Source organism: Blennius ocellaris, assembly GCF_963422515.1.
Source record: "Blennius ocellaris genome assembly, chromosome: 1".
NCBI classification, from domain to species: domain Eukaryota; kingdom Metazoa; phylum Chordata; class Actinopteri; order Blenniiformes; family Blenniidae; genus Blennius; species Blennius ocellaris.
In genome coordinates, this window is record NC_137650.1 from 16,689,221 (window position 1) to 16,714,660 (window position 25,440).

At 39.6% G+C, this 25,440-nt stretch overlaps 1 protein-coding gene across 1 annotated transcript in view; it reads right to left on the reverse strand.

The window, feature by feature from the left end:
* The window catches only part of LOC308132290 (neural-cadherin), a gene marked incomplete at both ends in the record, with an annotated part of 403,944 nt that overhangs the window by 54,836 nt on the left and 323,668 nt on the right, over positions 1-25,440 (reverse strand). The window contains 2 exons of the mRNA XM_080499326.1: positions 12,412-12,578; positions 16,757-16,937. Coding sequence (XP_080355452.1) covers positions 12,412-12,578; positions 16,757-16,937 — 348 coding nt within the window. The remainder of the gene's footprint in view (positions 1-12,411; positions 12,579-16,756; positions 16,938-25,440) is intronic.

The window sequence follows — 25,440 nt, forward strand, 5'->3', positions numbered from 1 at the left end:
AAAAAAAGCAATATATAATAGCAAATGTGTTTTATAGGTCTCTAGAAATTTCTTTCAATCTCAGAGAACATGTGCAGTGTAGTAATTAAATATTTGGGCAGCAACCAGTGCTGGTGAAATATTTTTTAGTTATTACTATGCAATCATAAAATTAAATCAAGTAAATATAGATTTAAAAAAAATACATGGGGCAATAAAATAGGTTTAGCCCTACCACAAACACCCAGACCATTTGAAAAAAAGATACTTTAAATTGTGCATTCTAATGCTATACAGACTACTAAATACTACATTGTGAAATGTGATATATTCTGGGACCAGTTGATATTGAAGGAATCAAACATCAAACATGTTATGGAAGAAACATACTAATTTAAAACTGTATAACTCAACTAATATAAAGATGTGTACAATATAAATACATATATACATGTATATAACATATACAAAAATTTATATAAAATAAATACTAAATAAAATTGTAGGCATTTTAGGTGGCTTTCAGCAAGCTGTGGCCCACCACTCCAAAATAAATGGAGAGAAAACTGATGTGTTTTCAAGGACCTGACTGACAGTGCAGGCATTTCATGTAATCATTGTACTCCCTCATTAAAATATGTGGGCTATGTTACTGTCATCTCACCACTGACAGAAAGGAAGTGTGTGACTGCTCATTGTATTGATCCACTGTTCATCATCTTTACATGAAGTTGTAGAGATTATTAACACTGAATCTAGAACAACCCACAAACCCTACCACATGGGTTTAACCAAACCAAAAACTGTATTTACTGCCACACAACTATTGGTAATTCTGTCAGTGCATTTTGGTTTTATGAACACACCCAGATGTTTAGGTCGGCAGTCATGAGTTCAGAGATACTCGGCCTCAGTATCCCCATCTGCTCATCAGTTACACTACTCGGTGATAAATCAACATTACATCTGCCTCATCATTTAAAGCCTCTCATATTACTAGCACTGACTATTGCATCAACAACTCTGAAAAAAATACCTGGTGATCATTTATACAAAACATAATGTTTGCCTCACATTATTGTGGTTGTGGGTGTGTGTGTCACTATTGCACACACACAAAAAAACAACAAAAACAAACAAACAAAACACCCATGATAATTACTGAGATCTTGACAAGATGGAAATGTTGAGAACACAACAAAACAAAAAAACTGAATTAAAGCTTTGAAATTTAGGACAAAGGGTGAGCAGACCAATCACAGGCCAGTTTAATTGAGATTATGAAGCGATGACGCACACATAAATAAACTTAATGCACTTCGACGGGAGCGTCCACAGAATATTTCCAAGTAATCTTTGGGTCTCTGATCTCTGATATAGACACTGACAAATACAAGTCAAGTCTTTATTTGTTTTTGTGACTTTTCTTTATATTGTGTTTTGCTTGCACAGCATCCCCCCCGGTACACAGACAAAGTGAGATGAAGTTCACACCGAAAGGTTTAGCGATCGGCACTGTGCACATCACGGCAGCGAGGAGACTTCACATTAAAATAAACCCACACAGAGACCAGATTTTGCTCTCTGACTCTCACCGCCCACTGGAACAGAAACCAAGTCTTATCAGAGTCATTGAGCCGATAACATGTCGACAAGACAGAGTCCAGGCCCAAGCGGCTTAGCTCAAACACCTGAAGAATGCACGTAAACATTTTGGATATCATATTTGAACCTTTAAAAAAAAGCCGACAAGGCCCAGGAAGAATGACAACATTGTTTGTGGTGAAGAAAAGAAGTGTCTGAGAAACTCAGAAGCCTGTTCTGTGTGTATTGCATGTCCATAGTTCTTAAGAACTGCAACATTTTCATACAGAAAGGATCACTCCAGATGAAAAGCAGCCTTATGAAGATCAATCAAACAGGCACCTTTTCTCATAAGATGTACTGGATTCTTTTGAGTATGAGTTGAACAATTCCACCATGAGGACAAGCTTAAGTATTGTGGGGTCTTTCTTGCAAGAGAAAAGGCTGATCTTGCAGATCTTGAGCAGGCCGGACTGGTAAAATATTGCCACAATAACCTTTGAATTTACACTTAAAAGTTTTGCTTTGTTGTGGTGCACAGTGTATGTGATGACATTGTCTCGAATTTTGCAAGATCAAACAGTTAGTTCTGAAAATGACTACAATCTCAACATAGTCAATATTAATGAGGCAAATACACTGAAATGTATAATATCTAATATCTACTATTGTACCCAAGGCGAAAGGCACACTTTGCAGGGCACCTACGCTCAGGCATAAGGAAGAGCTGGTTTCTGATATAATATGTTCGAGACTCCCGTGCCCAAATAGAGGGCAGTGGCCTCTCAATTACATGGATAGTGTAGCTTCATTTTATCCATTGCAATGACAATAAAGACATTCCATTCCTTAGGTCAAGATCTGCGGCAGTCGGTGGATGACATCCCCATCCTAATGAAGGACAAGGAAATCTGACACTGAGTAGTGAACACCATCTTGACTGCAGTCGACCAATAGATAGATAGATAGATAGATAGATATATAGATAGATAGATAGATAGATAGACAGTGAAATGTAAAAAAAACCCCAAAACTATAAATCCTATATAACCATTTGTGGGCCGATTTTGGTCTACAGGCCTCATGATTGATGTCCTTGGTGTAAAGTGAAAGTGAAACTTTAGAGGAGTCACAGCAGCACCATGTCTTTCTGTGTAAATTGACATTGTTTTCAAAATATTTCCTTGTAAACACAAAACACAAAACGCTGCAACGATGCGTTTTTACTTGAAACACTGATGTGTAATTGGGGCCTTAAAGTAGAACCATTAATCACCGGTGCTGAGCCGAGCCAATTGAGATGGTTAGAGCATCTGATTAGTCTCCTGGTCACCATCAATGATAAGAGTTGGGCAACATCGACAAAGTCGACATTGACAAAGTCTCACAGGCACAAGAAATCTAATCAATACAGTAAAATCTCTCTCTGGCCTCTGTGATTGCATGTTAATTAAACAAATAAAAAAACTGGTTGAATGGATAAACAAGTGAGATTTGAAAGGAGCATGAAAATGTAAGGTGTTTGTATGGTCAAGCAGCTTAATCGTCCCTCAACAGGGACAAGGGTTTTGTCCTCAAGCGACTGTCCATTCAATCCTTTCCAGCAGATCTGATATTGGCATTTGACCTTCCGTGACTCTAAAAACAGCTGCAATAACTGTCATTCGTAACGAACCTCAGGGGGTCTCTAAAGATTGTAATTATTGTTATTACAGAAGTTACAAACCCAATGGAGCAAGGAAACTTAAATTAATTACCCCCTGAACTACTCCTCCCCTGTCTATCAGGCCATCAAAACAGACGAAGTCTGTTGACAAGTTGAAATGTCCTTAAATATCTAGAAGGGAAGCTGTTGCCAGAGTTCCTTGATATATGATGTGTTCACGTTTTATGTCTAGTCCAAAACCAGCAGGTGGGGGCTTCATTAGCCGAGGGGGATTTTGAAGCACCGCATCAATTTTGTGACCTTTATGCATAATTCTCCTACCGAAAACAAACGATAAGGCAATTGATTATGAGAAAAGAAATCAAAGAAATAAGCAGGTGATGTTTAAAAAGTGTAGATGATCGACTGAAAACTTACAAGAACAGCAAGAACAACAATAGTTTGATATGAAATAAGTTGTTGATCTTAGACATTTCAAGATGAAAGATGATAGACAATTAAATATATATTAACACTGGATGGTATTACTCTGACCTTGAGTAAGCACTGTGAAGACAGGTTCCTAATTGTGGGAGGATTCAAAGGGAGGACCTCCCTTGATTGGGATTAGCTAAACCCCTGATGACACTATATAGGGTGTGATTTCTGATTCGCTTGTTGGAGCACACATTCCCAGGTATGGACACACATGGAGATTTTTTAATGGAAAACCATTGGAAGGTTAATTTTGCGTAATATGCTTTTTCTTAAACTGTGGCGTATTTTCTATTTCTTTGGAATATTTAAGTCTTATTATTAAACTGAAATGCAAAAAGTGCTTTATAAATACATTACGATTGATAGAGCTGTGTCGAGGTGTACCTAATAAGGTGGCAGTCAAGTCCATAATCATCTCAGGTTTGACTTCTTCCAATAATTCCGCAGTGGGTTGTGGGGACATTCACGGAATTGAAGTCACATTCAGGCAACTTGCGCCCTGCCGTCTCCTCTGAACAGGAGGCTCCTGCCTCACATTACTCTGTATTTATGTTCACTCATCACTCTGATGGAGAGCACCGACCCCAAGTGAGCAGAGTGAGCCTGAATGTGGGTCACTCTCACTGTGAAGTAATGAGTCTGAGGAGAACGGCTCTGCTGCCTTCACAGGGGCACATTACCAATTCTTAGGATGCTAACGCAAACACCAGCCAAAGGGAAGTTCTTGGGTATTTGCTTAAGCTGAGGCTCATGGTCCAAACTTGATTAATAATGCATCATAGGAGTGATAACATAGAAATAATTACTATGTATTGTGGGTCACAGTTCTTTTTTCACCAAAACAGGTTATATTTCTTTCCTCACTGAAGTAGGATTGTCTTTGCACGTTATGATTCTTTGATTGTGTTCTGTTGTTCCATCCATCCATCCATCCATCCATCCATCCATCCATCCATCCATCCATCCATCCATCCATCCATCCACTAGAAATGATGCTATTCTAGTAAGCTAGCTACTCTTGGGCTAAATGCATGAAGGCCAGAGCTGAGGAACAAATACAGGAAGGTTGTGGAACAGATGCTGCTGGACAAGGATTATCCAGGCTGCAGTGTGACTTATGTAGCGATATGTTTTTCTCTACATGAATAATTTGTGTGACTGAGTCACACACATTTGGTATACTATATATTATTGTCAAACAGTAAAGATCATGATTGGTTCCCGAAGTATTTAATATATATTGGCGTTTCTGTTAATCTCAAATTTGGTCTCACTAGTGTAGAAGTGACAATCATCCTGAAGACAAATCATTAAAGCGACCATTGAAAAAAAAACTTAGAAAAGAGTCACACTGTGAATACGGCACCAAAGCATAGCATAGCAACATTATTTAAAATCACTTTTAAATCATTATCAACACAACAATGGTTGAAACAAAGTGCTGTACATGAGGAGTACCATTTTAGACATAGGTCATAAAACTATGAATGATATATGAACAACAAGACACAATACGTTCTGAGAATATAGCCCTGGACAAGTAAATACACTAGGAAAACAGGTTCCCTAAGATTGAGCCCTGAGGAATTCCACATAACAGGGTAGCGGCAGAAGACTTGGCATCAGAAATACTTATGGTCATAGTTCCATTTGACAGATTGCACCCCAGCCACTCCAGAGCACAACCACACATGCTCACAAAATGCTTTATACCAGGAGTGTAAAACAAGAGGCCCGTGGGCCAAAACTGGTTCAGGGAACAAGAGCTATGATTAGACTGCCGTGGGACAGATTAGTTTTACGTGTTTAACCTGTTTTGTTGGAATAGTAATCCTAAACCAGTTTTTGATGCAATCAAAATCCTTAAAAAAGCTGACCCTGTGCTGTTAAGATCTCCATGATATTAAGGTGCGAGCATGTTGATTTGCTTAAGGACACTTTTTTGTTGTTTGGCTCTGTGGACTTGAAACTATAGAGCCAACTGCAGACTGATGGTGAAGAATAAACATAGCCGAGTAGCCATGTGAAAAAGAAAGCTCTTGATTCTGAGTCAGAGAACCTGATGTTGTGAGACCGGTGATAAAAGGCTCTGCTACCCGCCTTAGTTTGAAGTCCTGAAACATTTTGACAGACTGTTTTATTTGTTGTTTGCAGATAGTCACTCAAAGGAAGAAGAAATGCACACAGTTGAAAAAAGAACCTTGTATGTACCGTCATCAACAGTGTATTGAATAGGTTGTGAACATCTTTGACTAAATATCATGGTTATTCTAAAGCAGGGGTGGGAAACTGATTCTGACATAAAAAGCTCGGACTGCTGTGGATATTGAACATTGAACTCATGTCTACTGATTATTGATGGACCTCTTAATAAATAGCAATATGCTACATGGCTTTGGTGAGCTTCTTTTCTTGAAATGGATCACTCAGCTTCTTGTATGTCTCATCGTTTCTTTCTTATGATGATGATCAAGTTTTACACCGAGAACACAGTCGTCTGTTTGCCACAATCTGAGCATATCGCTTTACCTGTGACTGCATGTCTGGCTGGAAAAATGAGAACAAGGATAAACCTCCAAGTACTAATTACATGCATTGAAAATAAATAAACAGTGGCAACCATCAGATAAATCAAACCACTTGGAATGTATTAATTTAGTAAAAAATTCACATTTAAACTGATTCCACACACTTTACAGTTTATTTTATTGCATCAGATTTGTTTCTGGGTGTGTTTATGTGGAGACAGGACTTCTCAGGCCTTCTATATAGATTGGTTACAATTGATGTTCTTCTACAAAACATCTTCATTGTTAATTTAATTTGAGATTAATTTTCTTTTACCATCAAAACAACACACATAATCACAACATCTTGTTTTCATAATTAGACAAATAAACATTATGGTCCCAAATTATTGCAGTGTGGTTCACATGGTTTTGTTTATAGTGTCTTGAACCACCCAAAGCTCTTTTAATCCAGTGTGGGTAAGCACTTATCACTTCCTTTTTTGCATTATATGGTGCAATGTACATATATTATATGGGTTGTTTCTTAGCTTACACAACCAACAAACATCTTAGGCCTCGCTGTTTGCCCCTCTGTTTGCTCGACAGCATTTTTCAGTGAAAACTGAAAACTCTCATGCTGTTGTGCGTTTTGTTCACAGGACAATGGTGCTTAGAGACACTAACATTATAAATGTTTTTAAAAGGTTTCCCAAGGTGGAGCCTTTTGAAAACACTCTGACTCCATGGAAACATGGTGAAACACAACTTTTCTGAACTGCTGCTGTTGCACATGCGTCCCACGGTCATAGGAAATAGTTCTTCTGCACACTCCCAAGTAGATGGATGTGGAAGGGAGGTGAGTGCAGCCACCTGAGTCTCATCAGGGGCTGTCCATGCGATTGTCTGTCTACTCCCATTGTTGCTGTTGAGAGCATATTCATCTCTGCTGCATGTGTGTGTGTGTGTGTGGTTTCATTACAAAAGCAAACAGCAGCAGGAACTAATGGATAAACATGCCAACAACATTGTTTTAAGTGTCTCTTCAATTTCTGTCAAAGCAAATAAATGCGAAACTTTGCTGAAACGGACTATGCATTTTCACTTCAAACGCCGCATAAACTGGGTTTTAGATTTGAGTGAGGTTTTGAATCCCACAGCTAACAGATTAACACTGTGGGTCCCTGAGCATGACTCTTGACCCTCAACAGCTCCCCTGAGTGCTCAATGTGGCTGCCCACTGCATCCGAGAAATAAGATGAGCGAATGTGGAAAAAGGAATTTCTTGAAGGGGATTAACAAAGTATGATCAGTTTAATTTGCATCCCCTGAAAATTGTATTCTTCTTTATTAGCAAAGACTGTGTAACACAACTGGAAACCTCTAACAGCTGAGAGGTGCTTTGATGCTGATAACTGAAATTTTAGTAGAAAGAACAAATAGAAAACACATTTTATTCATGTGCATGCAAAAATGTAACAACAGGAAGAAAATTCAATACTGCAAAACTGGAACTAAATCAGTAATTGCAGCGGGAACAAGTGGGATAGAAAATAGATTTTTGACCACGTTATTGGAATTGAGGTCGTACAAAAATAATCTTTCCACAATGTCCAAACACACCATAATTTCTTCCTCTGATTGAATCCAAACGGAGCCATTACATTGAAGAAGACATTCCCATTCGGCACAGAGAGGGAGCAGCAATGTTTCCATGATGGGTGGCTGCTACATGAGATCACAAGTATTTCCATGCTGAAGAAATAAATGTACCATTTATGGTGGATGGATGATGTTAGCGAGCCCCCCGTGTTGCTGCGCTGCAGGAGCAGTGTGACATTCAAGAGGAAATGTATGAGTAGAGAGGAGAAACAGATGGATGACAGATGGGGATCCAAAGAGAAGAGCTAGTGTAATGGCAGCTGTGGTATGGATAATTACAATTCCAGGCGCTGACGTTTGATCAATACGCATGGCCGCAGCGTGAAGTGGGAGACGGGAAATGGAAAGGTAGTGAGCCGGATGGAAAGGCTGCGTGATCTCAGAAAATAAAGCCAGGTGAGATGAAGAAACATGGCAGATAAGAGTCATTTAGATGAGAGAAGAGCAATGAAAAATTTGTGAAAAATAATAAAGCTCTTCAAGACAAATTAGTAAACGAAACATTTAGTTTGTCCTGATTTAGCAAGGTGAGCTTTACTGCTGTGACATGATGAAGGAGACACTATTTCCTCAAGGAGTTTGGTCACTGCACTGCAGTATTGATGGAGCTGGGCGATATGGCAAAAAATATGATTTTACATTCACATGCTTTACAAATACAGAGCACTATCCCTACTAACCTACCTACTTGCTTACCTAAATCTCAATATTAGAGATGCACTGACACCAGGATCAGCTATGGGATCAGATACTGCACAGCTTCGTCATACTTGTAATCGTAAAAGATTCCCGATAAGAACCAGCGAGTATTACATGATGCCATCCATCAACAACATTAGTAGAAAAACTTACTTTGAATGAATCACTGTTTCTGGACTCTTGATATTTTTCAGGTTTTGTTATGTACATTTTAAGAAGGTGGTCTGATGGAAAGCCTAACATAACTCACTGCACCGGAGATCAATTTGAATAATTTACATGAATTTACACTCCTCTTCTATGCATAGATATTGGCAGAGCAAAATACAATTGAGGTTGTGATATTCCAACTTTCACAGCAAAAGCAATAACCTTTTATATATTAGATTGCTTTTCACTGTTAAATCTAAGTTTGCTTTGAACAACAGGTATTAGAGGTACGTCATGCAGTTTTGTCTTTTTTGCAAACTGTACAGGTTACTACATTGTCACAGGTGATGATTAATTACCCATCAAAGGGAGTTAGCTCTTTGGCAGCGGTCGCCTCACAGTGGGAGTAAAATGAGCTTTTAAAAAAAAAAAAAGAGAGAAGTTGGCAGCCTGAGCTGCTTTCTGGACCCATTAGGTTCAGAACATGGACAGGGTCCAGTTACAGAGGCTGCATGTTTACAGACCAGGTATTCAATGAACTGTCCAACACTTTATCGTACATCCTAAAAACTAAGAAATATAGACACTTGATTCTCTAAAGCCATTGTGTCAAGCATAAGGCCTGTGGACCAAAACCAGCCCGCAAGAGGCTATAATCCGGCCAAACCACCAAGCAAATTGTAAAAAAAAAAAAAAAAAGCTAAAAAAATACCCCAAAACAAAACACTGAGTTTTTTTTCCACACATTTCTTCAGCGTAGTGGACAAAACACAACACTGAGATCCAAGCTGAGATATTCATCGGTGATGCTGCCATGAAAGCGAGCGACCTGGTTGCTTTAAAACTAGCCTCTAAGCCATGCTGTCAGAGGGAGTTTGTTAAAATACCCAGAATGCAAAAGCTATAGGAGAAGTCTTCTGGACATTTCACTATATTTTGCACCAGAAGGTTTCATTAAATGTGGCTTTAAAACTGACATAGTTTTCAAAACACTGTCATGTGAAGATTTTTTGAAACAGAAACTTTTCACATTTAAATGGGGCCATAGATAATGGAACTATATATATATATATAATGAGAACTATACTGGCTGAAATTATGGCCATATAATACATTTCCTGAATTCGAGTCTGCTGGAGGTTTTTTTATTATAGTTAACACACTATTCCAAGTTGATTAATACTTCTGTTCACACATGTAAAATTATTGATTCTTTTCCCTCTATAGTTTGATTAAAAGCACTATGTGACAATGATGTTGTAATTGGTGTTTCATTAAGTGAAATATAAATAATTAACTGGTGCAGGTTTTCCATCTTTAGCTTTGACACAATCCTGGAGAATGAACTTAACACTCAAAGGAAATCTAACAACCACTTACAGTACATACAGTAAAAATGTACATCCCCCCGTCCCAGATTCTAATTCCAGCTTCTGAAAGGAGCTTTAATCTTGTGACACACAAGAGGTGATGTGGCTTTGTGCACCACGTCTGCACCCAATCACTGAAAAAAGAGAATAATCCAGCAGAGCAGTTCAGGAACAGCGCAGCAACCTACTGAGATCCAGAGCAAGCACTCAATATGGCGTGTCTGTCCCAGTTAGTGGCTCAATAAAAGGATGAGCTACTAGGATCCAGCTGACAATATCTGCTATTTAAATGATACTTTACTGAGTTTAAAGGACTGCGTGCGCTCTTCAGTTCAATATAAGGCAATTGATTCGTAAAAATAAATGGTCATGTGAAATTCGCTGGATAGACACCGGATTTAGGATATATTGATACATATGATTGAACTTATTGGACTGTTTTGAATTATATTAGTTCTGAATGATGGGATAGTGTTACACACACACACACACACACACACACACACACACACACACACACACACACACACACACACACACACACACACACACACACACATACACACACACACACACACACACAGGCATTGTTCTGTCCAAATGGACAGAATAGCAAACACATTAGTTGAGATTATATATGGGAAATGGGCAAAACAAGTTTCATACTCCCTAAATTGATCATCAAGGACTTATTTTATGGACAGCGATGGCCTGGAGCAGTGATTCACAACCAGGAGGGACCCCTCCCCCCCCCATTGAGGAGTGCAAAGACATTTAATTCAGTTATGTCAAAAACCAACTAATTTCAAGTGTTTACATTAAAAGTAAAGAATTTATTTGAAGATATCTGCAGTATACACAAAGGCCACAATTTAAGCAGTGGGAAGAAAAAAAAAGGTGGAGCACCAGGCTTATGAGAAAGATGAAATGGACAAAAAGAAAAAAAAAACGTGTACCAAGCAAGGTACATACACTGTGGGTTCATTGAAGCAGTAGAGAAAATTAGAGCTGAATGAATCTTTTGTGGTGAAAGTAATGAAATGAAACAATGAGAGTTTGAAACTTCAATCTGGAGCAACGCCAATCCACCAAACATCCTGATATGGAGCGTGAACCCAAAGAGTATATCCTCAGGGAAAAGAAACTCATCCTTTCAGAATATAACAAAGGTAGGTATTGGTACTGGTATTTCACTTATATTGTGTTATGAGGTTCCTTCAACTATTTTTGTAATTGTACAGCGTGTGGTGGAGAGTCGTCAAAGTTTACTCAAGTAAAGGGTTGGGAATCATGGGCTTCAAGGCCAGAGAAGTGGATTTGGATGCAGGAGTTTGCAGATTAGATTCCCACAGTGCACAGGTCATCAGAGTGGGTGACTGAGCATGACCCTTGACCCCCATCAGCTCCCCAGAGCACCCCAATACGGCCGCCCATCGCAGCCTGGAAATAGGTTGGGTCAATGTCGAAAAAATTTATATCCCCACGGGGATTAATAAAATATGATTAATTAATTCAGTTTTCGACAAATGTGTCCAAAGTATCATTCTTGTGTCACAATTTTAAATATTTTATTGAATTATTAAGTGATGTAGGGAAAAAATGATCGAATTATAAAACAAATCCAGTGTGTGTTCTGCCATGTAGGACCCAAAAAGGAGGTCCCAGAGACCAATTTGAAGTTGTTAAAATTGGAGTTTTAAATTCAAGAATCCTTCCACAATCTAGAGCAGACTAAGAAAACTGATTGCTATTTTTCTTTTAAACACTCCTGTCTATGTATTGCATGTAGGTTGAAGTGTGTGTGTGTTGATCGGGGGTTTAGATTTGCTGTAATGTTTTGGAAAGTGAAGGATCAAATGGGACGGCCTTTCTTATGATGCATTTCCACCAGTACCTACTCAGCCCTACTCGACACGGCTCACCTTGCCTCAGTCTCGCTCGTTTTCCATTACAATATGTTACCACCGTGGCGTGGGCGGAGTCATCGGAGCTTTTCTCAGTCGTGCACCGCCGATGGAATCTGTATCTCCTGATGTGGCGCGAACATGCATTGATTATCAGCTCAAATAATAAATTAGCTAGTATATATTTTAATATATGTATTAATAATATTACACAATTGCAAAATGTTGCAATCATGGAAAAGAGCCATTAGAGGCCGTCGGAGAAGCTTCAAGAAGAAACAGGTGAAAATGAAACCTCTTGCCATTCAGGAAGCATCCGATCAAAAGTGTAAATAGACTCACACTGCCTCATGAGGCTGCCAGAAGCCAGACATATTCCTCGTTTAACATCTTCCAGCTCATATTGCTCTCACCTCCAGTCGCAGGTATTCGCTCTGCTCCTTGGAGATCAGACTGAGGATGTTGCTGCTGTGTTTCCGGGTTCGGATCAGGACTTGGATCCAGGTCTTCCGGGCCGGCAGTGGGGATGCCAGCTGGTAGTGCACGTGACTGTGGCCATCGAAGGAATACTCCTGGACCTCTGTTTACACACACACACACACACACACACACACACACACACACACACACACACACACACACACACACACACACACACACACACACACACACACACACACACACACACACACACACACACACACACACACACACACACACACACCTGTCAGATATTGCTCTAACAACAACTAATCAGAATACACAGACATAATTCAAATTAGAAGGTGTCAGTTAAAAGTCCCAACAGTCCCAGTCTTGTGCCCAGAACTCTGGGAAGAAGAGGATATGTAAAATACACAAACAAGAATATGTATGTGTGGTTTAGTTTTGGGTCCTCTCCCTAGGAAGACTAAAACTCTGTGCAGAATAAACCACACACAGCTAAAATGTTCTTAAATCCTTTCTTCCATCTCATGGCTTATGCACGTTACATTCTCTCCAGTCTATTGCTTCCAGGCCTCTCTTTGTCTCTCTTGAGTGGCTGGTGAGATCCTGCTCAGAGGCAGCGTGAGATCAAATGTTTTTTCATTTCTCCCAGGCATGAGATATGCAACCGATCGTCCATGTCCTCTCCAAACTCCCCCAAACTCTTGTGTTTTACGGTGTTTTTAAAGTCCACAGGGAATGTTTACATCAGATTTGTAGATATGGAAGCATATTAAAACCATCAATTTTTCAACTGCATTCTTACACAGTTTGCTCTGGACGGTAGAGTTTGGGAAACTTACCCACAGAACTGGAGGATTTATTAAATCTCTGGGTACGTTATGGATTACATAAAGAAAACATCATCTTTCTGAGCGGTTTACCTGCAGCTACTGAGTTCTGTTGAAAACAGCCACTATATGTGAATGCAAACCTTACTCCAACCATAATTCTATAGTGGAGCGTCTGAAGGGAAAATACTGGTGAAAATCAACTTTGGAAGACCTGCATTTCTATATTCATGATATTGTAGTTCCACATCAAAAAGGGAAATCATCTTAATTTTCATGTTATTCTAAACTTAGTTGTCCAAAATGTAATTTCAGATTTTACATACTGTCATCAGCAGAAGTGTAATACTTGATTCGATTTGCTAACATAAAACTCATGAACTTTTACTACTACCCAACATGATAAAACAAGCAGTTACCTGCTGAGCACAAAGCTAACAGTTGGTTCTGGAGCGTGATGACAAGATGGCAGCTCAACAACTGTTTGATTGTTTTGATAACAACAATAAGCGATGCTCACATGGAATTTCAAGTGACTTTGTGAAGTGTGTTTTTGTTTCAGGAAAGTTTCACGTTCATACAGCAACGTTTTGAAAATGATGCCCGTTTCTACGGAGTGGCAGAAAGACTAAAAAAATAAAACAATGTTAGAATGCCAGGCCATGAGTTGGCACTGTTGGTTGTTTTCATAATATAAAAACACACACACTTATTATTGTACTACCGAGCATGCGCACAACTACTAGTTACTATGGCCCGAGTGACCAGTAGCATGAGCAGGAGCACTGTATTGAAACCTGAGTATTTAAAAAAATTGTGAATTCCCCTGTTTCTACGGAGACCAAACAATGTCCAAAAGTAGAGCTTTCCCATTTCCACGGACACAGCGTCTGTGGAAATGGGAAATTCCACCTTTGGAGGCCATTTTCAAAAACCGCACAGTTTTCATGTATATGGACACCCACAACACAGCAAAAGTTTTTAATTTTCAATTGAAAGCGTCGTGTAAATAGAACTAAGTCGCTCTCATACTACTGTGTTACTTAACGTGTTATGTCCAACACATGAGTCGCACAAACCACTCGGTGGTGTTTAAATGTGTGATGAGCCATACTCGTGGCTTCATTAACTACTATCGTACATTCAGGAGGATATTTAATCTCCTGAAGACAATTTAGTACCTCCACTAACACAACCAGACGTCTGCTGATGTCGGGTTGTTTTGGGGATTCAACATTAACAACGATATCAAAATCTATTGTGCATGTCCGATATGGAATTACATTTTTGGGTGGTAATAAACTGGGCTCTCTGTGGAAAGAAAAAAACCTCAAAACACAATCAGAAAGGCTTTATCTGGAAGTACTTAAGGAGGGCTTTAGAAGAGACAGTGGAAAGATAACATGTCCTCAGACAGGCTTAAACTAAATACATTGCACTGCATGGTCTGTTTCTTAACCCTCTAAGCTCTTAATGGGCATCACTCTCCCTCTTTCTTTGGTTTTTCTGATATGTGCAGAGCAATTATTTTACTTCAGAAACTACCTCGCTGCTTTTTTAAAGTCATAGATATGACACTCTTTGCTGAGTAAACCATTTATTCATCAGTTCACTTAACAGTAGCAACTGTGGTGACAGTGCACATGTTTTCCCATCAAGCTCTACTATAGCGGATAAACTACATGTACTGACTAGTGGGTGTATTGGTCTTAGAATGAGATGTGTTCAGGAGAGTTGGTGGTGCAAAAGCAAAGAGAAGTCTTGAGGCAATGGAAAGTGATTGTGTTGTCTTGGTATTTTTGACGACGGATGAGAGAACCATGTACACTCCCAACAGAAAGGCCTCGCCAGCTTCAAACGCAACATTTTTGTGAGTTTAAACATTATTAACCACTACTCCGCTGCGCGGCCCCTGTTTACTCTTGAAATCACAGCCTATATTCTGATTTAGTTTTTCATGCATTTCATACAATTCTAGAATACAAAACTTTTTTTTTTATTAATTTGTTTACTTGCTATTGGTTTTATGTCTGGACACCTTCACATTATCTATACTAGTCAGTCAGAGTCCAACCACAATTACTTAAAAGACAAGAACTAAACAGGAGTGGAAAGTCCAGCAGAGAGTGCTGCAATCAGCAGACAGTATCACTTCAAGTACACTCCTTAACTTGAAAGATGTGTGCAATAGGCAGTGTAGGACCCGGGTCATTAAGGATTCCATCTGAGTCCTGCAACAGCTGCAGTTGGGAAACTATCCCCACATACATAAAGCCAAGACAGAAGGGCTCATGAGTAGCCTCTTGAATTGGAAAGGATCCTTGACGTGGATCTGCCGAGACTGTGCTTGCTGTAAATATACAGCATTCATTTGAAATCCGCAAGGGAAACTTGAAGAGTGTGACCCGTTTCAGCTCCATTTTAACAAATTGACTACATAAGGAGAAGAAGATGTTATGAAGCAGATGGTGTTGTATTGCTATGCTGTCTCTGAACAGCAGCGGTTAATGACACAATTAATCAACCGTGGGTGAGAAGTTACAGCATTGGTTGTGATCAATTGAAGATTTAAGCCCTTTTAGAGGTTAGATTATTGTACTAGTCATCTTCTTTGACCACGTTAAAAAGTCTGGTGAATTGCGTCTGGAACAAATCCCAGCTGACAACGGTCAGAAGGCAAGTACACCTTCGACAGATCGACAGTGCTTCACGAGATAAGTTGAAGATCATCAAAACTCAAACCAGCATCTAAACTCAAAGCTTTGCCATCCAAGTCAAATAGTCAAAAATAAATATTTTGGATGAAGACAGAAGAATATTGTCAAAACATGTCAAAGGTTTGATGTAACAGCCTGCCTGGAAAGAAGACAAGCAAAATATTTCTGAACAAATTGGAAGCATAATAAACTTAATTGAATCATTGAGTTGAATAATCCCCAGTTACAATATTGGTTGGTAAAACTTTCATGATTGAATAATAAATCCAGGCTTTTGGCTGGTAAATGCCTTAATAAAAAAATATCATATTCAATAAAACTTAAAGTTAGAGCTGGTTCAGAACATCCTGCACCATTTTCTAGAGAAGCTGCTGTAGGTGTATACTGCTAGCACTGAGCTTCTTTCCCTTCTCACAATCACGTTTCACCCCTACATATCGATAATTCTCTCTCTGTCTCTATGTTCCTCCATTTCCTCTGCTTGTTGATCTGGAATTATTAGTTTTTCTCTGTAAAAGTGCCTTGCAATGACTGTGTTGTATTTGGCACTATAGGAATAAAAAAATTATATTGTAGAGCTCTGCTATTATTTAAGGTTCCTTGGTTGAGAGGCTAAGACCACCACCATATTTGGTAAGCACATACAATGTTAATATGTAAACCAGATATATACTGAGTTTGATTAAATTATTTTTAATTAATTGAATTAATTTGATTTATTTATGTTTTCCTGAATATGTAAGTGCGATCATGTTTTGGTGTACCTTCTTCACACTGGTGTCCCGTGTAGCCCGGCACACACTGGCAGCTGAAGGAGCCCCACTCTCCGTGACAGCGACCCCGGTGGCCGCATGATGGATAGCCCATGTTGACACAGCTGCTATCAGTGGTCAAGCAGCCTGGAGAGCTGGACTGCGAGTCCGCTGGGGAGCCCAGATCATACAGCTGGATGGGAGAGATAGACCACAGAGGGAAAAAAAGGAATGTTTAGCGGAAGTAAAGATAACCAGGAGAAAAATGTGAAAAAGGGGAATTCGTTCATCAGGAGAAGATGAGCGACAACAAGGAAAGGAGATAAAAGTAAGTGTACAGTCCGTTAAAAGGGAAAGAAGGGGAGAAAAGTGAATCCAGTTGAAATAAAGTGTGTGGGAGTGCAAAGAGACGTCAACAAGTAAGTAGCTTAGAAACTGAAGACAAAGAGACAAACTGGCAGCAGAGAAAAGGGGATTGGTGAAAACACAGGACAGTAGGGAGATGAAAGAGGAAATAACATGAGACTCAAACAGGATCAATATAAAAGAAACTTTAAAACCACTATGAAGAAAAGAAACTAAAGTCTCAATGGGCTGCAACAAATTGAAATTTGCAAAGGACTCGCAGGACCTGGCAAATGTGTCGCTTCAAAAACTTTGCGTGACATTATTTCGCAAAATAGTCTCAAGCTGTCTCGAAGCCCTCTCATTTAGTTTCTGCAAATTTGAAAGTACTGGAAGTGAGGAACGAGCCTTCAACATATCGGTTTCATCTAAATTCAGATTGGGGTCTTCATCCTGCTGATGCTGCTCTTCTTTTATGAGTTCCATTTTGCTTGATGTCTCATGACAATATGAATGCTTTACTGGGAAAAAACGCCATGTTCATGTGGTCAAGAATACGGAATTGTATTGTGACTATAGGGCTATACATAGTGAAATTCTATCAATGTTGCAACCAATATTGCCATTTGTAATACACAGTCACAAAAAAGTGACTGAGCTGCAATATATGATATATTACCAGGCCCAGTGTGTTCATGCTCTGCATGCCAACATGTGAGAGTTAAATGCAGCCCAGTGGCACGACATCATATTGATGATGCATCGTACCTCACTGCATTATTTCATTAGAACAGGTGTCAAGTCATAAACCACAAACTGAAAAGCACACAAATCAAGAGACTAAAAACAACAAAGTCAATAAATTGCAAGCCTGCACGTGAAAAACAAAACAAAACAAAAATACTGTACAGTTTACTAACCCTCTACCTGAACCAGGGTTTGAATCCCTCTCCACAATCTGTCTGTCCTGTTCTTTTCTCTCCTCTATCTCCAATTGGAACAGCAGGTCTCCTTCATTCAATCTGGTTCTTCATGTTACTTCCTGTTAAAAGGGATTTTTTTTCTTTCCACTGTCTTCTCTCCTTGCTCATGTGGAAATTTTAATTTTTCTTTCCAGTAAAAGGCCCCTCCGGTCCCTCATACTAAAAAACAAGTTGGAGGAAATGGGAGGCAATCGCCTCCTGACCTCCTGGATAACTGACTACCTCATAGAGTGACCTCAGTATGTCATGGAGGGGAGCTGTGTCTTCGAGATGGCCAGGAGCAGCACTGGGGCTCCACGAGGGACTGTTCTGCACCTTTCCTGTTCACACTCTACACAGCAGACTTTCAAAACAACACAGAGTCCTGCCACATGCAAAAATACTCAGATGATACGGCTATTATGGCTTGTATCAGGAGTGGCCAGGAGCATTAGCACCGGGACCTTGTGGCTGCCTTCCAGGACTGGTGCACTGAGTGCTGTCTCCACCTGAATATAACCACAACTAAGGAGATGGTGGTGAACTTCAGGAAGAAGAGGGGTCCCCAACTGCCAGTCTCCGTACACATTTTTCCTGCGGTCTGCTAGGGGGGGCACTGACCGCGGCATCAAAACAATGAACAGCTCGCTCCTCCTGTAGCAGGTGATTCACACCTCTGTGAAGCTGCGTCCTACTCCACGCTAAACTCCCTGAAGATAGTCCCTATCATTTGTGCTGCGTTGGATCTGGAAACACTGCTGTTTGTGCTGCATTGCTAAAGAATTTCCCCAACGATTAATAAAGTGATTCTGAGGTTTTAAAGATATAACTAGTTTATTATGAGATGATGATGTTACGCAGACCCCCACATTGTCCAAATTAAACAAAAGTGTTTGCACTGTTTCCTTTTCTGACCTTATACTGACCTCAAGTTGCCTTTTGAGAGAATACATTCATACATTTTATACTTTACTGAATAGAGGAGTTATGATACAAGAATAATGATAATAATAACATTAAAGCAAACAGAGCTCTGGTATCGGAATAGTATCGGAAGATAACTAAATTCGGGTATTGAGATTGAATCGGGAGTGAAAAAACCTGGATTGGTGCATCCCGAGCAGACACCCCCTCCATAGTCTGCAGGAGCGACAGAGACGCAGCTCCTTTGGTCGGCTCCTCTCAACACACTGCAGAACGGAGAGTCGCGAGATCCTTCATCCTCGCTACAATAAGACTAGATCGATCGATCTATCTATCTATCTATCTATCTATCTATCTATCTATCTATCTATCTATCTATCTATCTATCTATCTATCTATCTATCTATCTATCTATCTATCATTATTGCATATTACAAATTAAACAAATTTCCGGCAGCCCAGGTCACCAGTTCCCCCCCCCCAAAAAAAAATCAAAATTTTAGGTAACTATCAACTAGTTCAGTGACTCCAATTGACTAATATGCAGATTCACACAACTTCCGTATCTCCAACTACTCACAAACTGCTGCAGGACAGTGACATAAAGCATTAGGTCATTATATCAGGAAACCAAACATCGAACCTCTGTTGTGTCAGGAGAATTACATTGCAAGCTGTAAGGACATATCAATTTGTTCCCCTCCTAAAAACATACCATAAAGTATACCAATAAATCAGACCTTCTCTCTCTGTCACCCAAACCTTCTCGGTTCTCTTGGTGTTGCAAAGTACTGTAAAAACTAAGAGTGACATAGACCAGGAGCTGCTGATTGGCTCTGACCTCCGGCAAAGAGGCGTCTTATTGGCTGCTGACCTTTAAACGCTCCTCTGTTTGTTGCACTTTAGGCTGATTGCATTGATCGTGATGGACCGAGGCACTAGCATTAACAATCAATAGCAGAAAGACATATTGGCATTCCTGTAATCTATTTCACTGTGTGTGTGTGTGTGTGTGTGTGTGTGTGTGTGTGTGTGTGTGTGTGTGTGTGTGTGTGTGTGTGTGTGTGTGTGTGTGTGTTTGATATACGAATCAAATGCAAAAATGCACCTGGTTCTGCATAAATGACAAATTGTGTGACTCCCCCACACAGACATAATAGTCTGAACTATCTGCTGAGATTCATTTCAGGTTCTCTGCGAGTGCAAAGTGAAAAATAAATTCTCAAACAAAATACAAACTATATGGCAGGAGTATGTATGCAGCCAGTTTCAAAGAAAGAGAAAAATGCTGAATCCAGCAATACTTTGGACATTACTTGGAAGAAGTTATATAATTGAGATTGACAAACAGAACTCAAGTTTATTGTCACTTTAGGAGCACAAAATCACCTTAAAAGCTGAGAAGATATAGATTGATGCTGACACCAAAAAAGTATTGTTTTTGTGAGTCAGGAGCAGCATAAGATTCAATGTGGTTATGTGAAGAATTATCATCTTTTTCCTTGGATATTATCTCACCATTTCCATAAAGAAACCAAATACAAATTGAACATAACAACATGGCAACGTTTTGAAGACTATGTCTGCTTACACTGCAATGGCAGAAACATGGAAAACGATGTAGTGAGCATGCCAGGCCACTGGTGGGTGCTTTTATTTGTATGGACAGACGTCCCAGGAGAATCTAGACTGGGAGTCATGAAACTCTGGAGGAAACATTGTTCTTAATGTCCATTGACTGAGCATATGCACAACTACTAATTAGTGACCAGGACCAGGAGCAGAATTTCCGCCATTGGGATGGCACCGAGGTGTGTGATTTTTAAGAAGTTGCTGGACAACTGCAATTACAACACTAAAGCATGTTTATTAATATCACTATTACAAATAACCACTTGCAGATAATTTTGATACGTCACCAAATGAAGCCCAGAAAGAAACCAGGCAAAGGGAAAACATGGTGGCGACACCATCATGCCTTGGAGCTGCTTTACTGCTTCTGGTAATGAGAATTCTTTATGTATCAAAGGATGAAATGTGAAGGTCACTGAGACACTTAAAAATCAGGGGTGTTAAACATCAGGCCTGTGGGCCAAAACCATCCTGCAAGAGGCTCCAATCTGGTCAAACCACCATGAGAATGGTAACAATTTTGAAGAAAACAAATTTTTTTAATACGTTTCTTAAGCATAGCAACAACACAACACTGAACAAAATGTTTTCACTCAACAAAATGTTTTTGTCTTGTTTTGTTCAGTACTCCTTCGCCATCGAGTTCATTTGCATCTAATTCTGAAGCTATTCTTCATTTCCCATTGGTGCGAGTAATTCTGAAGGCTTGTCCGTGCAGAAATTGTTGTGGTCTAATTCATCTGTCTGACCTTTATGAGTCCTGTTCAATCTTGCATGTCAGTGGCTCAACAACAGCTTTTACATCCTAACTTCCACTTACCACTGACCAGGCTCCGTCAGGTCAGCCTGTCTCTTAAAACAAAACAATCATTAATAGCATTTTATGATTTACTTTTTTATTTGCACTTGTAATCTCTTTTTAACATTGACTTGTAAATTATTTTCTATTGAATAATCATTATAAACAATGATTTTTTTGATTAGTTTTATAGCACTCTCATCACTTGATATAATGTTTGAGAGCTTATTTGAGTAAAGCGGCTTGAAACTCAGCTGGTCTGTTTGAGTAAAACAATCTGCATTTAGCTACACTAGTCCTGCAGTACTGACCAAAATTCAGTTCATAATTAACAAGTTGCCTGACACCTCTTTAATTGATGACTTTGGGAACTTTCAATACATTTAGTATAATTCCATTACAAAACTCAGCAAGGACAAAGATGTTAAAAAAGTAGGTGGGTGGGTGGATGGATGGATGGATGGATGGATGAGTGATGGATGAAGTTCTCAGGAAGTAAAAATACCACAATAATCCTACAAATGCCTTTTGCTGAGAAGCACTGAATAGGTGTTACTATGGGGCTAATTTACCATCTATTATTATCTTCTGAATGAGTCATATCAAAGAAAAGAAAACCATTTTTACTTGTTTGAAACTGGTGCTACATTTAAAAAAACCAGACATGCCTAAAGCATGTCTGGGTCTTTGAAACGGGACTATGTGTAATAATAAATGCTTTTTAATCTTCTCTAACTTCTGTTACAAGGCAAACTTTCTGGAGAGAAAACTTGACAACCCAACTTGGACTGAAAGTTTTGAGTGTTCAGATTCATATGTCAAGCCTCTGTAACTGCAATCCATAGTCAAATTAATGGAGTGCCAAGTGTCAAAACTACAGGAAACGTAAAGCAGTGGTATCCATATGAGAGATGAAGACAGAAAGATGAGCAGAGTAATGGCTGAACGTGGATGTGAGAGTTAAAAACAGACATGGGTGAATGACAGCCAGAGGAAAGGCAGCAAACTCTAGAATAGAAACATCAGTAGAAAAGTGACTTTTTCCTTGGACACACCACTTTTATCTTCAAATTCCACTCAGTCCATCGCCCTCTCTCTTTTTTCACTCCCACTCAGCTATGTTTCAACTTTGAGCCGCCCATCTATATATAGCTTTATCCATTTCAGGGTTCTAGAGGCTGGAGCTGATCCCAGCTGACACTACGTGACTGCTGGGCACACACTGGACAGGTCACCAAACAATAACAGGGCAACTATAGAGGGAGAGACGCTAACACACCTATGGGAGCCACCAATTACCCTCAAACAGATGCATCAGGACTGTAGGAGAAAACCAGACGTGGAAAAAAAAAATAACACATGCACACACAGGGAGAACATGCAACGCCGCATAAAAATTATATATATTTTTTTAATCTATTTTTTATAGATTCTCATTTGGAAATTAAACTTGTAGTTTTAATAACAGAAGACATGCCAAGGTTGCTTCTGCTGCTGGGTTGAGATTCACTCCAGAGCGGATAGAAAACCGGACATTCAGTCAAAGTTATCGCTGGTGTGTGTGCAAATGTTTCTGCATATTGGTCATATTTCGTCCCTTTGAGGAAATATCCACTTTGCAAGTATTGCAAGTTGCTCTGTTGTTATACCTTCACTGCACTGGTGAATGACGTCACCATGCATGTTGCGTAGATTGCGTAAGTTACGCAACGTGCAATCGTGCAATCGTGCATGGTGACATCATTCATGACCACTGTAATTGATTCCAAGGGAATTCCAAGAAAAGGAAACAATGAGAACTGGTTATCAACAAGAACCAGGCTCCATTTACACAACATTTTCAAGTGAAAATGAAAAACATGTAGCTTTTTGGGGGTCCTTTTGCACAACAACGGTACTTGGAACCACTGAAAACAGATTTCTGAAAACAGCTCAGACTCTGTCTCAGTGAAAATGGGAAAATGTAACTTTTCTGAAGGACTGCTATTGCACATGCACACCACGATTATAGTAACTAGTTCTTCTGCACATGGTCAGTCGCTGGACAAGAAGAACAATGTTTCTTCCAGAGTGTCAAGACACCCAGTCCATATTCTCCTGGGACTTGGTAGTTTTATAGTTTACAGTCACTGTAATAACAGTCCAACTTGGTCGTCTGACTATACCAATGTCCGTGTACTCCAATTGTTGACGTTTAGAGTGTATTGTCTCTGCTGTATGTCTGTGTGGTTTCATTACAAAAAAAATCACAGCACCAACTGGTAGCCCAACATGAAAACCACAGCTATCAGAGTTTCTGCCGTTTTCCTGTAAACGGACATCGTTTTCAAAACGTTGCCATGTAAATGTTAAACTTTTCTGGCACTAACATACAAAAACAATGCTCTTTCACTTTAAATGTGGTGTAAACGCACCTCCATTTTCTTGTACGCAGGTGAGAAGCTGTGATTCACACTCCAGTACACTGCACTAAGCTGACATGGCCACACTGATGTACAGCGATGAAAGTGTAACATCTAATGCACCTTCAGCACATCATGAGCACTCACACACTAAATGAAACAGATGATGCTATGGCAACAAATGTGACACATTACCACAGTCTGTGGAAATAAGACCGTGCCACAGGAAAAATAAGAAGAGAAGCAGAAAAAAAAAGGAAGTCAGACAATGTCTGAAAATGTCCATCAACATTATTAATCATCAGTACGCCTACTGTTGCATGCTCTTTGGAGATTTATTATCCTCGTGTCCGCCCACTCGCATCATGCAGATTTCCTTCATTAGTACACAGTGTTTGTGCAGCCTCCCGCTACGTCTCAGGCTAAGGTAAACCACAATAACACCAAGTGTTTAGCACTGCAAGAGAAAGAAAATACAGATCCTTTTATACGCCCTCTCTCGAGATTCAACATCTTTATAGAGCTTTAAAAGGGTCTAGTGAATGTGTACGGTTATATTCTGTCTTGGAGACAAGGCAGCGTTTCCAGAAGCCACACTTACAACACCTGAAATCCCAGTGGCTTCTCCTATTCAACCAGACTACAGTACACGACACGAATTATTAGACTAAGTGACGCTGCTTTTCATTACAACAGACCTGCCAGGACTCTTCACCACGAAACATCCATAAGCACACATGCACGTACACATACATGTTCTATTGATACAGGACAGTGGGTCTTGACAATATAAGAGGACGGAAATAAATAAATGAAAGATTAAGACCCCGACAGCATTTCAAGTGAAAACTCATCCTTTTTGCATTTTTTATTTAGAAAAGTTGATATGACAATGTCTTGTTTACACGGAAATGGCAGACATGCTGAAAATGATGGAGCTAACATGCTGGGCCACTAGTTAGTGCTGTTGTTTGTTGTTGTAATGAAACCACACTCAGACATGCAGCAGAGAACAATCCGCTCTAAACATTAACAATGGGAGAACACAGACATTTGAAAGGACAGACGACCCCATTGTATCATTATTACGGGGATTGTCAACTATAAAACTACCAAGTCCCAAGATAATATGGACTGGGAGCCATGACACTCTGGAGGCCACCATTGTTGTTATTGTCCATCTCCACGGAAACTGGGGTTGTTTTTCCTTCCGTTTTCATGGAGACACATTTTTAAAAGCTGGATTTTTTAGCAGCCACTGAGCATCGTTATTGTGTAAACAGACACCCAAAATATTTACTTGAAAACATTGTTGCAAAACCTCGTAGGCTACTCCCAACCACCAAGGTTGGAGTTAACATTAATGTCACTGCAATCTTGTACAATCTGTAAATTTGAGTCTTTGAGTGAACGTGATGGACGTATCAGTTGAACGTGTTCCAAACTAATACATTCACCAAAATGCGATGTTGTGACAGCACAAATGCATTCACCAAGGATGCACAAATAATGATGCAAGTATCAGCTCTCGGCTCTGATACTGCACTTATAAATCATACTCATGAAAGATCTCCGATACAATCCGGTCACTATTCTGTGACGTCATCCATCAGCAATGTCAGTGGCAGGTAG